This window comes from Nannospalax galili, unplaced genomic scaffold, assembly GCF_000622305.1.
Source record: "Nannospalax galili isolate Female #2095 unplaced genomic scaffold, S.galili_v1.0 scaffold246, whole genome shotgun sequence".
Lineage (NCBI taxonomy): Eukaryota > Metazoa > Chordata > Mammalia > Rodentia > Spalacidae > Nannospalax > Nannospalax galili.
This window is the reverse complement of record NW_008356327.1, coordinates 1,544,231-1,558,882: the sequence shown is the minus strand read 5'-3', so window position 1 is coordinate 1,558,882 and position 14,652 is coordinate 1,544,231. Positions and strand designations below refer to the sequence as shown.

General features: G+C 38.7%; 1 protein-coding gene across 3 annotated transcripts in view; it reads left to right on the top strand.

The window, feature by feature from the left end:
* Positions 1-14,652, top strand: part of Bora (BORA aurora kinase A activator) — a 50,603-nt gene that overhangs the window by 22,456 nt on the left and 13,495 nt on the right. For 2 of the 3 annotated variants that reach the window (XM_029556892.1, XM_029556893.1), the window contains exons 6-10: positions 8,097-8,162; positions 8,713-8,769; positions 9,658-9,821; positions 10,399-10,531; positions 12,922-13,508. In XM_029556892.1, the coding sequence (XP_029412752.1) occupies positions 8,097-8,162; positions 8,713-8,769; positions 9,658-9,821; positions 10,399-10,531; positions 12,922-13,508 (1,007 nt within the window). The remainder of the gene's footprint in view (positions 1-8,096; positions 8,163-8,712; positions 8,770-9,657; positions 9,822-10,398; positions 10,532-12,921; positions 13,509-14,652) is intronic. The other variant, XM_029556894.1, reaches the window with a different exon arrangement.

The window sequence follows — 14,652 nt, the reverse complement described above, 5'->3', positions numbered from 1 at the left end:
TTGGTCTGGATGAAAAGGATCAGGGAGCAGTATTGGTTCCCCAGGTGTCTGGGGCCCCAAGACAAGGAATGGGGCAAGGCCCAAACTCGGAGGAGAGAAAGGCTGCAGAGATAGGAGGGTGAATGAGGCTAGGGGAGTCAAGACGCGGAGGGTGCAATGGACTTACCCCTGAGAGAGGCCTATGGGTAGGAGTGAGGCCTGCAGTGGATCCTACAGGTCCAGGGAAGCAGAGGGAGGTGAGGGCGGGGCCAGGCCCAGAAGCAGAGCTCCTGGGGCCCAGGGGAGGTATTCCATTGGTCTGGATGAAAAGGATCAGGGAGCAGTATTGGTTCCCCAGGTGTCTGGGGCCCCAAGACAAGGAATGGGGCAGGGCCCAAACTCCAAGGAGAGAAGGGTGGTGGAGATGGGAGGGTGAATGGGGATGGAGGAGTCAAAGCGTGGAAGACAAAGAAGAGATAAACAATGCCTAGCTAGTTTTGAAAACCAGAGAGAACCATATTACTTCTACAACCTACTGACAAATTACACATAGCAGATCAAGAAATACATGTCTAGGTAAGGTTTATTTGAGAACAACTGATCTTTGCCCAAGATTTTTATTTTATGTTATTTTATTTATTTTTATTTTACGTGCGTGTGTGTATTGCCTGCATGTAGGTAAGTACAGCCATGTCATGCAATGCCCGCAGAGGACAGAAGAGGCTGTCGGATCCCCTGAAACTCGAGTTACGGACAGTTATTAGCTGCCATGTGGGTGCTGGGATTCAATCCCAGGTCTTCTGCAAGAACAGTCAGTTCTTAACCTCTGAGCCATCTCTCCAGCCCCAACAAGGATGGACGTTTTTTTGTTTTGTTTTGTTTTGTTTTTTTGTTTTTTTTTCAGGAAATGGCTACATGATAACACAAAAAGGCTTACACAGTATGGTCTTTATAGTCCAACAATGACTGTCTCACACTAGAGAAGCTCAGGATTTGGGAGCTGCTCACTCCATGAGGCTGGGTGTCTCAGTAGTCCCAATCTGGTGCTGAAGGCCTAGAGGATTCTCAGAGAGGTACTGGTCTTCAGTCTACATTGGAAGCCTGAAGAAGTTGCTTCTGATATCAGCAAAGGAATGCAGCAGTAACAGGGTAAATGGACCTGCCAACAAGAGTGAAGGCAAGCAGGCAAAAAGCTAAAGCTTCCTTTTATCTGGGCTGCCACCAGAAGGTGTTGCCCACATGTAGTGTGGGGCTTCTTTCTTCATATAATCTGATCAAGAAAATCCCTCACAGAAGTACGTAGCAGCTTGAATTTTGGTTGAATCCAGATCTTGTTATACTGACAAGATTATCCATCAGGAGTCCACCCCTTACTAAGTTGACACCCAATCACAGCTCCTTATGTCATGTTTAATTTCCAAAAGAAAATAACAAGGTTATAATTCTGCCTGATATGAATAACTATTGTATGTACAACTACAAATGCATTATATATTGAGGTGCTAAAGTCCCTTGAGGAATGCTTAGTCTTTTAGTCTCATAACTTAAATATGATAATATAGATTTACAGTTATCCACTGATATTATCCCAATCACTATTAAACGATAAAGAAATAGAGGAAAGAATATCTGCTTAATATATGTGTATACACTCACAAACACACTCTTAACAAAATAGGACAGAAACACTCATGTCAATTACAATCTTTGCTTCTGAACTAGTTATGTGGCTTTAGCTAATATTACTGCCTTCCTCTACTACTCATTCTTTATTTCTTCCACCCCCAGCAAGTATCTCAGCAGATCTTAGCTTAACTTACTTTGGAGGGGTGACCCATACTTTCATACCTCATTGAAGAGTCTGGGACATTGGTCATCCTTCCTGGACTGGGCTTTTGCAGTTTTCTATTGACCTTAATCACAGGACATGATAAGACCAAAAGACACCCTAAATAATATCCTGCATTTCAGACATAATATTTCTTACCTCCATTATGGAGAAGCAATCCAGTTTCCCCCTGGTAGTCTGGATCAATTACTCTTCCTAACACTGTCATTCCTTTCTTAGCTTGTTGACTCAAAGATGTCAGAAGCCCAAAGTGGCCAGGGGAAGTTTTTAACTTCAAGTTCAAGGGAATTTTTGTTGCTTATCCTAGCAGGAGCAATCCCTCCTCAGAAACCATAATTTCCAGGCCACTAGAGCATAAGGTCATGGCAATAGAAAGCAGTTTTTTTCCTACTGGGCCTCTAGGTGTATAACTGGAACCATTCCCATGTTCACCCCTTACTTCATGGACCTGTGATCCTGGCTATAGAAGAAAGAGTACCATATGTTCCAGACTACTGCCACCTAATTAGCACTGAAACTGTGTCTTTACAAGGCCATTCCACTGTTCTATCAAGCCAACTGCTTCAGGATAGTGGGGAACATGGTAAGACCAGTGAATTCCATGACCATGGTTCCACTGCCATATGTCTTTTTGCTATGAGTTACTCAGTCAGAAGCAATGCTTTGTGGAATACCATGATGGTGGATAAAGCATTCTGTAAATTTATGATGGATGATGGTTTTGGCAGAAGCATTATGTGAAGGAACAGCAAATCCATAGCCAGAATAAGTATCTATTCCAGTAAAGGTAAAAATGCTACCCTTTCCACAAAGGAAGTGGTCCAGTGTTGTCAACCTGCCACCAAGTCACACCATGGGGAATGCTGCCATATTGGGGACTTAATGTTGGTCTCTGCTGTGGCAGATTTGACACTTGGCAGTAACTATAACCATGTCAGTCTTGATGAGTGAAAGTCCATGATGTTGAGCCCATGTATAACCTCCATCTTTGCCATCATGGCCACTTTGGGCAATGGTAGGAATGACTGAGGAAGAGGCTGACTGTCCACAGAATGGGTCATCTTATCTGCTTGATTATTGCACTCCACATCTGCTGCTGAAGTCACTTTTTTTTGGAGATTGGGTTTCCCTGTAGCCCAAGCTGGCCTGGAACTTGCGATGTAGATCAGGATGGCCCTGAATTCACAGAGATCTGCCTGCCTTTACTTCCTGAGTGCTGGGACTGAAGGCATGCCCAGCCCTGAAAGTCACCTTTTGATGAGCATTTATATGGGGCACAGGTTATCTTTATGTCCTTTGCCCATTTGGAGAGAGCTTTCCACATAACTCTTTCCCCAAATATCTTTCTCCCCGGTTTTCTAATCATGCTCCTTCAAGTTTCTGACCAACTGGCCAAACCATTGGCTATAGCCCTTGAATCGGTACATAGTCACACATCTGGTTATTTCTCCTTCCAAGCAAAATGTGTGACCATGTACATTTCCCAAAATTCCACTCACTGTGAAGATTTCCCTTCACCAATGTCATTCAGGGTTGTCCCACTGACTGCTTCAGCTGTCCACTTCTGGGTAGTGCCTGCATAGCATGCAGAACCATCAGGAAACCAAGCCTTAGGCTTCTCTTCCTCAATCAGCTGATCATATGGTTACCCCAGGAGGCCATAGGTGCATGCTTGAGATCAGAAGGTATCGTTCCAGGAGTAAGAACCATAGGCATTTGGGCAACTTCATGTTACTTTCTTGTGCCCTTACTTTAACTGCAGACAAGCTTTGGGGCTGAGACTTAAATTTGCAGTTGTAAGTCAGCCAATCAGCTAATGAGGCCTGGGGTTGCAACTTGAGCTCTGGCTGCTAGAGAAAAGAGTCTCTTCCAAGGCACACTTAGAAACTATCAGATGTTTATAGAGTCTGGAACCAGTTAATTTTATAACTGAACTTATTCTTGTAGTTCCTTCGTTACTTTATCTGGAAATGCTAGAAGCAAGCAGCCAGCATCTTTATTGCCCTTATTTTTCCTCAAATAGTCAAGAGTTTTATGTATAGTCACTATATTCCTTGCTCTTCACAAGAAGTGTATCAGGAGTATCGGGTGCATTTGTCTTGGTAAGCTCTTTAAATAGTTCACACTGGACTTTCTGTGCCCTGTGCTACCAGGGGAGTGTTTAGTAACTAGGTTTTGTTGAATAGAAGAATCAACACCAGAGACCACTAGAGAAATTCATCCTTACAATTAATTCTTTTTTCTCTTAACACTGCTCCTGGCACCATAATCTGCATTAGTCGGGGTTCTCTAAAGGAACTGAACTAATAGAATGAGCATATAAATATTGAAAGGAGATTTATAAAATTGGCTTTCAGCATATGATTCATATGCTGTCTCATGATGGAGAGGTGGAGTATTTGGGAGCTGCTCAGCACATAAGGCTGAATGTCTCAGCAGTCCCAATCTGGCACTAAAGACCTGGAAGATTCCAGGATACTCTATATTGGAAGCCCAAAGAATCTGGTTCTAATATCAGTGAAGGAATGCAGCAGCGGCAGCAGTAGGATAGATGAACTTGCCAGAAAGAGTGAAGGCAGGCAGGAAGCAGAGTGTTCTCCTTTTGTGTTCTTTTATCTGGACTGCTGCCAAAAGGTGCCACACACATTTATTTAGAGTCTTCCCACTTCAGATTATCTGATCAATCAGTTCCTCAGGGGGTAGAGAGTTGGCTCAGCAGATAAAAGCACTGGCAGTCCTTATAGAGAACCCCATGTTCAGTTCCTAGCACCCACATGGCAGCTAATAATCATCTGTGACTCCAGTTCCCAAGATTCTGACACCCTCTTCTGACCACAGACATTACATGGGTGCACTTATATACACATAAAATTTTTTTTAAAAGATATTATTTTTTTAATGTGTATGAGTATATTGCCTGCATGTATGTAAGTGCACCCGTGTCATGCAAAGGCTGCAGAGGCCAAAAGAGGGCATTGGATCCCCTGGAACTGGAGTTATAGACAGTAGCTGCCATGTGGGTGCTGGGAATTGAACCTGGGTCTTCTGGAAGAACAGTACGTGTTCTTTACTGCTGAGCCATCTCTCCAGCACCAAAAAAAAAAAAAAAAAAAAAAAAAAATTAAGTTCCTCACAGGAGTGTCCAGTGACTTTTAATATAATTGATTGCAGATCTAGTCAAGTTGATAATCAATTTAGCCATCACAGTTATGTCTTTGGTTTGAGAAAGACAGGGAGGCATGCTTATAGATTCAAGTTCAACTGAGACAAGTTAAGTACACTCAGGTGAGTCAAAGGTGAAAAAGTATAAGGTAATACCTAGGGATAAGGGAAATACCTGGTGATTGTTGTTGGTGATGGCTTTCTTGAAGGCATTCAAATTAATAGTGTTTAGTTGGATGGTGTTATGGTTGAAATATGAAATCCCTCCCACCCCCCACATACTTATGTGTTAGAAAGCTTGGTACCAAGATGGTGGTCCCCAGCTATTTTGGAAGTTTCTGAAAACTTCAGGAGGTGGGACCTGGGATGAAGTATGTCACTGGCCATGCTTGAGAGTATCTTGCCTCTCATTCCTTCCTAATCTTTCTCTTTTGCTTCTTGTGGTACCATGATGTGAGCTGCTCTGTTCCATCATGCCCTCTGAACTATTTACTTTTCTGTTGCTATGATAAAACACCATGAGCAAGGCAACTTATAGAAGGAAGATTTTGGGGTTGCAGTTTCAGAGGTTTTAGAGTCTTTCATGGCTGGGAAGGCATGGCAGGAGGCAGCCAGAGCAGAAAGCTGAATGCTCACATCTGAGCACTTACATTTTCAAGCAGCACAGGAAGACAGCAAGCAAAACTGGAAATGGAACAAAGCTATGAACTCTCCAAGCCCGCCCCCAGTGACCTGCTTCCTACAGCAAGGTCACACTTCTGAAGGTCCATGGCCTTCCCCAAACAGTGCCACCAACTGACTAAGTGTTCAAATAGTTGGAATCTATGAGGGACAGTTCTTATTCAAACCACCACACCCTACTATCATGATAGGAATATATGATCTTTGAAATGTGAGCTAGAATAAATACTTCTGCTTGTAAGTTATTTTAGTTGTTTGATCACAGAAATGAGAGCAGTAACTAAAATTGATGGGAACCTTGCTAGAAAAATAAACACAAGTTTTTATGGTTGTGTAATCCATTAAGATATTTGGACTCCTTTGGCAGAGGAGACCATCAAAATCCAAGTTTTATTTATTTTTCCAATTCTGACTTTTTTTTGACAGGCAAATTGCAGTCACTAACCTACTCTCGTACTCCTCTTGCTTAGGATTGGTAAATTGTTATTTTAAGTTATTAATTGTAAGTTTTTTTAAAATGCACATATATTAAACTCTTGTGGAAGAAACTGAGCATAGTTTTATTCGTCATGCTTCAGATATTTGTCGAAATAATATTTTAATACAGTTTATCTAAACCCATTTCAGGAAAACTAAATGAGGGCTTTGAATATAGCTAGAATGGCTAAAATGTATCCCCCTCCTTTAAGATTGACATCATGGACCATAACCATGATTTCTACTCAAATGATGAAAGTGTTGATCGTAATTACACACTTTCAGATCTGCATGCATGTCCATGTAAAGGGACAAAAATCAGTGTATCTGCGCTCCCATGTTTGTAAGACAATGGAAAACAGTAATGAATACTTAATAAAAAGAAGGAAATTCTAACATTTGAAACAATATGGATGAATCTAGAGGACATGTGTTAAGTGAACTAAGCCAGGCACATGGTCTCATCTGTATGTAGAATTACCAAAGCAAACGTAGGAAGGAGATGTGGGAGGGGAGCGATTGAAGACATGGTGTTCGCAGGACCTGTTTCAGACAGGAGTAAACTATACTCCTCTGTGCACAGTAAGGTAACTAATTCATGTTTATTTCAGTTTTTGAAAGTGGATGTTAAATATTATCACCATGATCAATATATGGCCATATTTATTTAGCAATGTATAGATATTATATATATGTATAACATGTACATTGTATACCGAAAATACATATAATTATTTGTCATTTTTTTTAAATGAAAGAAAATTCTTTTTTTATTTAAAAGATTTGTTTATTTTTATTTTTTTATGTGTATGAGTATTTTGTCTGTATATATGTATGTGCATTACATGTGTGCATGGTGCTAGAGGCTGGAAAACGGCGTCAGATCCCCTGGAACTGGAGTCATGGATGGTTGTTAGCTGCCTCATGGATGCTAAGAACTGAACCAGGGTTCTCTGCAAGCTTTAATTCTTACAGTATATTTTTGGTGAATATAGAATTTGAACTAATAATTATTTTTTGTCTGTGTGGTATATGTGTGTGTGTTGGTGCATGTGTACTGTGAGTGTTCATGTGGAGGCCAGGGTCAATGTGGGTGTCTTCCTCTGTCACTTTTTAAAACAACAACATTGACATATTCAATAACGTTTTTTAGAGCTAAGATGCATCTCTTTCAAAACTGAATGTAAATTTTTAGCTTCACAGTTGAATTATAATAGTTATACAATATTGAACTCAGTATAAACCCTATAAGACATAAAATCGAATGAGGTTTTAACCTTTAAAAAGATCTCCATTTCATTTTAAAATATACTGTTTCATACAGGAAAAACTCGTTTTTAATGCTACTAACACTTAGATGTTGCACATGTATCTCAAGTCTCCATGTATCTGACCATTGGTTACTTTCTGAGATCCTTGGCACCTGAGCATGGATATAAAGTCAGGTAGATTTCAAGGGTAATGTTTTTCATCTCTACTAATTATTGTGAAACAAATATTTCATCTATATACCCATATCCCAAATGGCATCCTCCCATACCACCCCCCCACCAACTGGAGCCTATATACTCTCTCACCCCTGTTACTGTCCACTGTGTTGTCACGCCCCCAGTCATTCCCCAGTGCTTGTCCATCTGCTGAATCTAATCAGCCTATCTAGAGATCCTTGTTTTAGGAAGATCAGCTCTTCCTCATCTAGCAGCAATCAGTTGCCAATATTCCTTTGGCACCTCCTTATTTGCTATGGGAATCTTTTAGTTTTATTCTTGTTTTCCCTAACAAGAGTTAAATAACCTAACAGAAACATGCCAAAATTATAAATAAATGCAGATATTTAAAAGATCTCACAATAGACAAGCTTCCAATATGTAAAGTTTTACTCTTAAAAAGGTAACAATGTGGTAAATAAATATAAAATATGTGATTTTCCCCTTTCAATGTTTTATAGGCTTTAATACGAATAATGACTCTCCTGTTGGGAAAAAGCTGACTGTTCCTTTTGAGAAATGCAATGGTGAGTATGAAGAAGATCTGGAAAGAAACATGTATATTAAGCTACCTTTTATTTAAACCTAGTTCATGCAGTATCTTTCTCCTCTCAAATTCAGAGATGGTTTGCTTGTGTGAATGAGCTGTATAGTACTAGGAACACTGACTTTCTAAAGCAGATGTGTTAGAGCAAATTGCATCCAGCCATTTTAGAAATAGGAATAGTGTTTTGTTTTCTTGTTTAAAGTGTGTAAATTGACTTCTGGTTTTGGAAAGCACTTTTAAAAAAGATTTGTTGACATGAGAAATGTCTCAAGTATCAGCTGTCCTCCTTTTCCATTCCAAGTGCCAGCATCACAGCCAGGTGCTAACTTACCGTTAGCAAGATTTCATCAGAAAGGTGTGGAAAATCACGTGGAGGAAGGTGGCATAATGTAATAGAATGTACAGGTGGACTAATTTGGTTTGCTGGAGCATGCTCAGGGGACGGTTGATTGGGAAGCACATGCTAAATTGCATGTCATATTACTTTCATTGATTTATGCATGTTTATTTATTCATTTGTGTATCTTCAGCTGCTTGTCAGACTTTGCTGTCTCTTCCTGTGGATTTTAATTTGGAAGCTATATTAGGTAAATACTGTATTATTACTTAAACCTTTTGTTTTGTTGACTTTGGGGGGTTTTTTGTTTTGTTTTGTTTTGTTTTGTTTTTTGTTTTTTTTTTTTTAGACAGGGTCTCTGTGTAGCCCCAGCTGGCCTTGAACTCACAGAGATCCACCTGCCTCTGCCTCCCGTGTGCTGGGACTAAATGAGTGCACCACCACACCCAGCTTTGTTGACTTTTTGTCAATGGTAACCTGTAGCAGTGTCCTTAAACAGAAAACTGTCCTGAAGTTTTCTTTTTCTTGAATGTGGCCTGAATTGTGCTTTAATTATAGTGAACTATACTCTGGGCATAAGCTATAAGAATCTTTTTAAGTTTTTATTTATTTAATTGTTTATTTGTTTTTGTCTTTTTGAAGCAGGGTCTTCCTGTAGCCCCAGCTGTCCTGGAACTCACTATGTAGACCAGGCTGGCCTTGAACTCACAGAGATCCTCCTGTATTTTAAGCATTTTACTTTATTTTGCCCACATGCATGTAAGTGCACCCGTCATTCAATGCCCACAGAAGCCAGAAGAGGCATCGGATTCTCTACAAGAACAGCCAGTGCCCTTAACCGCTAAGCCATCCCTCCAGCCCAGCTATAAGAATCTTGCTGGTGCTACAATAATAATAATAATAATAATAATAATAATAATAATAATAATAATGAGCCAGACATGATGGCACATTCCCGTAATCCTAGAACGTGGAAGACTGAGAGGAGGATTGTGACTGATATGAGATTTTAAACATCATATATACACATATTGAAAAAATTCAAATATGGTACATGGTTTTTAAAATCAGGTAATAAAAGTACAATGACTCCTTAAAATGACTAGCTTTCCTTTTATTTGTTTATCGTTAAATATAGGAGACTATTTTAGAACTGATGACTTTGTGGACCAATCTCCTGGAAACCTCAGTTCTTCATCTCTGAGAAGAAAACTGTTTTTAGATGGGAATGGGAGCATCTCTGACTCCTTACCTTCAACTTCTCCTGGAAGTCCTCCTAGCAGTGCTCAAGGATCCCTTGAGGTATGTTATTCCATGTAGTCATCTCCTGTACTGTGTAGGAACCCTGTGTAGACAGTAAGTTCCATAGAAAATGCACCAACAAGCGGCTGACTGATGTATTAATATGCTCTGGTGTAGATCACACTCAGGCATAGTTGGTTTGAGTGTTTTACTTCATGAGAATTTACTCCATTCATAGCAATGATTTCAGTCAGAGATAAACAGGGCAACGAAATTTATCATAAGGAATCACAGCATGGGTTACTTACTGAATTGTTAAAAAATTAGGAGTGTAACAACATGATTAATATTAATGCAGTAAATTAAAGAAAATTTCACAGATAGCTGCCTGATATGTTGTGATTTAGTTAAGCTCAGTTCACTTATGTTTTGACTAACATTCTGTTTCAGAAGTTTTATACCAGTCTTGTCAGTTGTGTTTGTTCCAAGACGCATTTTATTGGTTCTTGTGAACAATTCCTAGTTTATAAATGTGTTGTAGTAAAGTGGAGACAAACAGCATGTAGTATAACAGAATTGAGGAAGAGAGTCATTTAAATATATTTACTGATTAATTTTGTTTTGTTTTTAATCACAGGGACAGTTTTCTTCTAGCCCTATTCAGAATAGTGAAAAAAAATACAGTTTGGGGAGCATAACTAGTCCTTCACCCATTTCCTCACCCACTTTCTCACCTATTGCACTTCAACTAGGAAAAACACCGCTGTCAGGTATGTCCTAGTAAAATACCTAGTGAAATTTTAATATCAACAGCATTTGTTACTAGAAGCTCTTTTAGCTGAGTTATGAATGAACACTTTAGTCTTAACATATAGAAACTTCTATTATATAAAAGGAACAGTAAAAGCCAGGTGTGATAGCTCCTGCTTATACTTCCAGTAGCTGAGAGGTAGGGGCAGAAGGATCATTGATTCAAGGCTGGCCTGGAGATACATGGTATGTTTGTAGCCAGCCTGAGCTACATAGTGAGACCTTGTCTTGAAGATAACAAACGAACAAAAACAACAAAACCCAACAAAGGCTGGGCATATAGTTCAGTGGTACAGTACTTGCCTATGATGTGTTTGATACTACCACTGCAAAAGGAAGGAAGGAAAGGAGGGAGGGAGGGAAGAAAAGAAGAAGGAAGAAAAGAGAGGGAGGGAGGGAGGGATGGAGACAGTTACCTTGAAATACTGGGAGTCTCAACAAAGTTCAATTCTAACATACTTACTTTGAGTAGCAATACTACTTTACTATGGAAATGGAAGTTTTAGAGATGTTTGTTTTTATATGCCTTCTGACTTAGAGGATTAGATTTTGATAATCACATATTTATATTTTGTAAATTAGTATATTTGATTAAGTTTTTGTTTTGTTTTATATTTGTTTGTGGGGGGGATAGTTGACAGGGTCTCACTATATAGCCCTGGCTGGTCGCTGCCTCCTGAGTGCTGGGATAAAAGGCATGTGCCACCATACCCAGTCTTTGTAAAGGTTTTTAAGAGAAAGCTGCTCAGAGGTGTACATACTCTCTTTGAAAAAAATCATAGCAATTTTTGGAAAGTTAACATTTTTAGAAAACCTATTCATAGAAAAAAATTAGAAAATTAAAAACTATTATCTTCATATATTTGGGTATAAATATGGATATACATCTAAGTGGCTATATACATTTGTACATACTTATGCATGATTCTTTATCTTCATGGGCATTTTCACAGATCATTCAAAGCATTTATTATCACTTCAAAAGTGTGCTTTTGGACCATTTCATGTTTGTGTCATCCTGTTTGTTTTATTTTTAATTTTTTTCATGGTCCTAGGGATCAAACCCAGGACTACATATCCACCACTGTACCACCAAGCTATACTCTGAACCATGTATATCATTTGGTAATTACTGATAAGCATTTCAATTACCTCTAATTTATCAAATCACAAAGCTAATGGTTATCTTTTTCTGTATAGCATATACATACTTTTTATCCTTAGGTTAAATTCCCAGAAATAAAATTATTTGGTCAAACGGGTAGACATTTTAAGGGGTCTTTTTTTTTTTATTTTCTGAAGTACTGGGGATTGAATTTAGGGTCTCACACATGCTACACAAGTACACTACCACTGAGTTACATCCCCTGTCCCACCGTATTTGGAAGGCTTTTAGATGAATCTTGCCAATTTTCTTCTTAAAAACTGTAACAACTGAATTTTTCAGTATAAAAAGTATTAAGCTGAAGTATTTTTTATCATTTTAATTATTCTCAGGCCTTTTGACATTTTAAATGCTATTTTCCAGTTTTTTATTTGCCTTTTAGTGTTACTACAAGCATTTTGCATTAAAAAAAAGTATATTTTTACTCAGTTATAGAGTATAGCTGTTAAATTGTACCTTCCAAAAGCTGATTTGGCCACATGTGGTGACCCACACTTTTAATCCCAGCATTCAGGAGGCAGAGGCAGGCAGATCTCTGTGAGTTCAAGGCCCAGCTTGGTTTATGTAGTAAGACTCTGTCTTTAAAAAAAAATTTCCTAAAAGAGGTGGGTAGGGGCTGGAGAGATGGCTCAGCAATTAAGAACACTGGCTGTTCTTGCAGAAGACCCGGGTTCAAATCCTAGCACCCACATGGCAGCTAACAACTGTCCGTAACTCCAGTTCCAGGGCACCTGACAACTTCTTCTGTCCCTTGTGGGCATTGCACGACATGGGTGCACTTATCTACATGCAGGCAATACACACATACCCATCAAGTAAAAATAATAAATAAAATATTTAAAATTAAAAATAAATGAATAAGTAAATAAATAAAAGAGGTGGGTAGCCAATTTGTTAGGGATTTTCTTTGTATACGAATAACTTTGGTATAACAGCAGTATAGTTATGAAGAAACAGTTCACAAGGAATAAAACAGTTTAGTTAAAATATGGACAGAGCTAGAGCCTAGCCTGTTTGTTGAGGCACATTTACTTTTACTGTTGTTTGTAACACCAAAATCTTAATTTAGAAAACACAGCTGTTAAAGAAATCCAGCTTTTCTGGCCTGAAACATGATTATCATTTAATAACAACTTTCCCATTTTGTGTTTCCATGTGATTTTTTTTTTCCCCCTCGATCTTTAGAACAGAAGAAATTTGAATTTCATTCCCCTGACGCGTCGTCTGGAACAAGGGCCACTGGGATCAGCAATGCAAGCATTAGGAGCCCGTACATAGATGGCTGCTCACCAATTAAAAACTGGTCTCCTCTGAGACTAGGAGCTGCTCCTCGGTATCGGACCTCACTGATTCGGGTACCTTTTACTCTTGAGACTCACAGTGAAGATGAAGAGGACAATGTTCCTTCCACAGATATGTGTCCACTGGCTGCGGGGATGCCCCTTCAGCCGTTGAACGGTGACACTTCAGCATGTGGTGAGCCTTTAGTTGTCACTGCCATGTCGATTACGCAAAGTCAGTCCAGCACTTCTGAGAAAGAACTAGCACTATTGGAGGACATTGGAAGTGAGAAAGAGAACAACACAGTGGATATGGTTGATTCTATAGAGACAGCAAATGAGAGCACTTGGATTAAGGAGCCAGTAGATAATGGGAATTTACCTGTAACTGAATTTGTGAATGGAATTCCTTTCAGTATTGAAAACTCTCATATGTGCATGTCGCCACTTGCAGAAAGCAGTGTTCTCCCCTGTGAAAGCAGCAACATCCAGGTAAGGTTTTTTTTTTTTAAATTATTTTATAGTCCTTTCCTCTGGGTGCTGATGTAAGAAAGAAAATGGGCTAAGTGTGAGGATGACAACATTTTATATTTTAAAAATTACCAACAGTGGTACCAGGAAGGTTAGTTAATAATTCCTATTTAATATTCACATTAACTGCTATCAACTTGGGAGAAGTAGAAGATGAAAGCAGAAAAGAAATGCAGCCGCTGTTTTTGCAGCCTGTGGTCAGACAGCCTCTTAGAAGTTACCTGTCTCATTGTCAATCTAGTGCCAAAAGAATGCAGTTTCTGGTATAGTGCTTGTATTCTAAAAATGAATAGTTTTTATTTCTCTTTTATGTGATTTAAGGGAGAAAAACAGAATTAAGAGCACTTTTATGTGTAACCTTTTACAAACCTTAAAAAAAAGTGATGTAACATACATTTTTCATGTATATGTTTCTAATTTTCCAAATTCTCCAAAATTTATAAAACTAGTAAATGTTAAGAGCCAGGCGTGGTAGTGCACATCTGTATTCCCAGCACTTGGGAGGCAGAGGTAGGTGGATCTCTGAGTTCAAGGCCAGTCTGGTCTACAAAGTGAGTTCCAGGCCAGCCCCTGTTACAGGAAAACCCTGTCTCAAAAACACCAAAAAACAAAACAAACAAAACAAAACAAAAAAACTAGTAAATGTAGAACCAATATTTAATCCTAGTAGTCTTGTGTTTAGAGTTCACATTCTTTTATGCTAACCTGTGACAGATAATTCTTATGCAGTGGTTAGCTGTGTAGGTGCTTTTCTCACCACCATGTATGTATCATATATGATATATATCTATTTATTTCCATGTCATTCTCACAGCCCCATAATGCTTTCAGGTTTTTGACCATACTGAATTTGACCATACTGAAGTTGAAAACACAAAAGTATAACACAAAACATTCTAAATGATTAGAAATTTAATACAATCTTTTGCTCATATACTTTAAATTAATTTTTTAGATTTGCATACAAGGTAATGGATTTCAGTAAATTCTTTTATATATTCTAGCTTCTTAATTTGATATCCTAAGCACATCTAGTAAAACTTCAAATTAAAGACATTAACATTTTTCTCTTCCCTTTTCACTTTCTTTGTTGGCAAAGCATTTA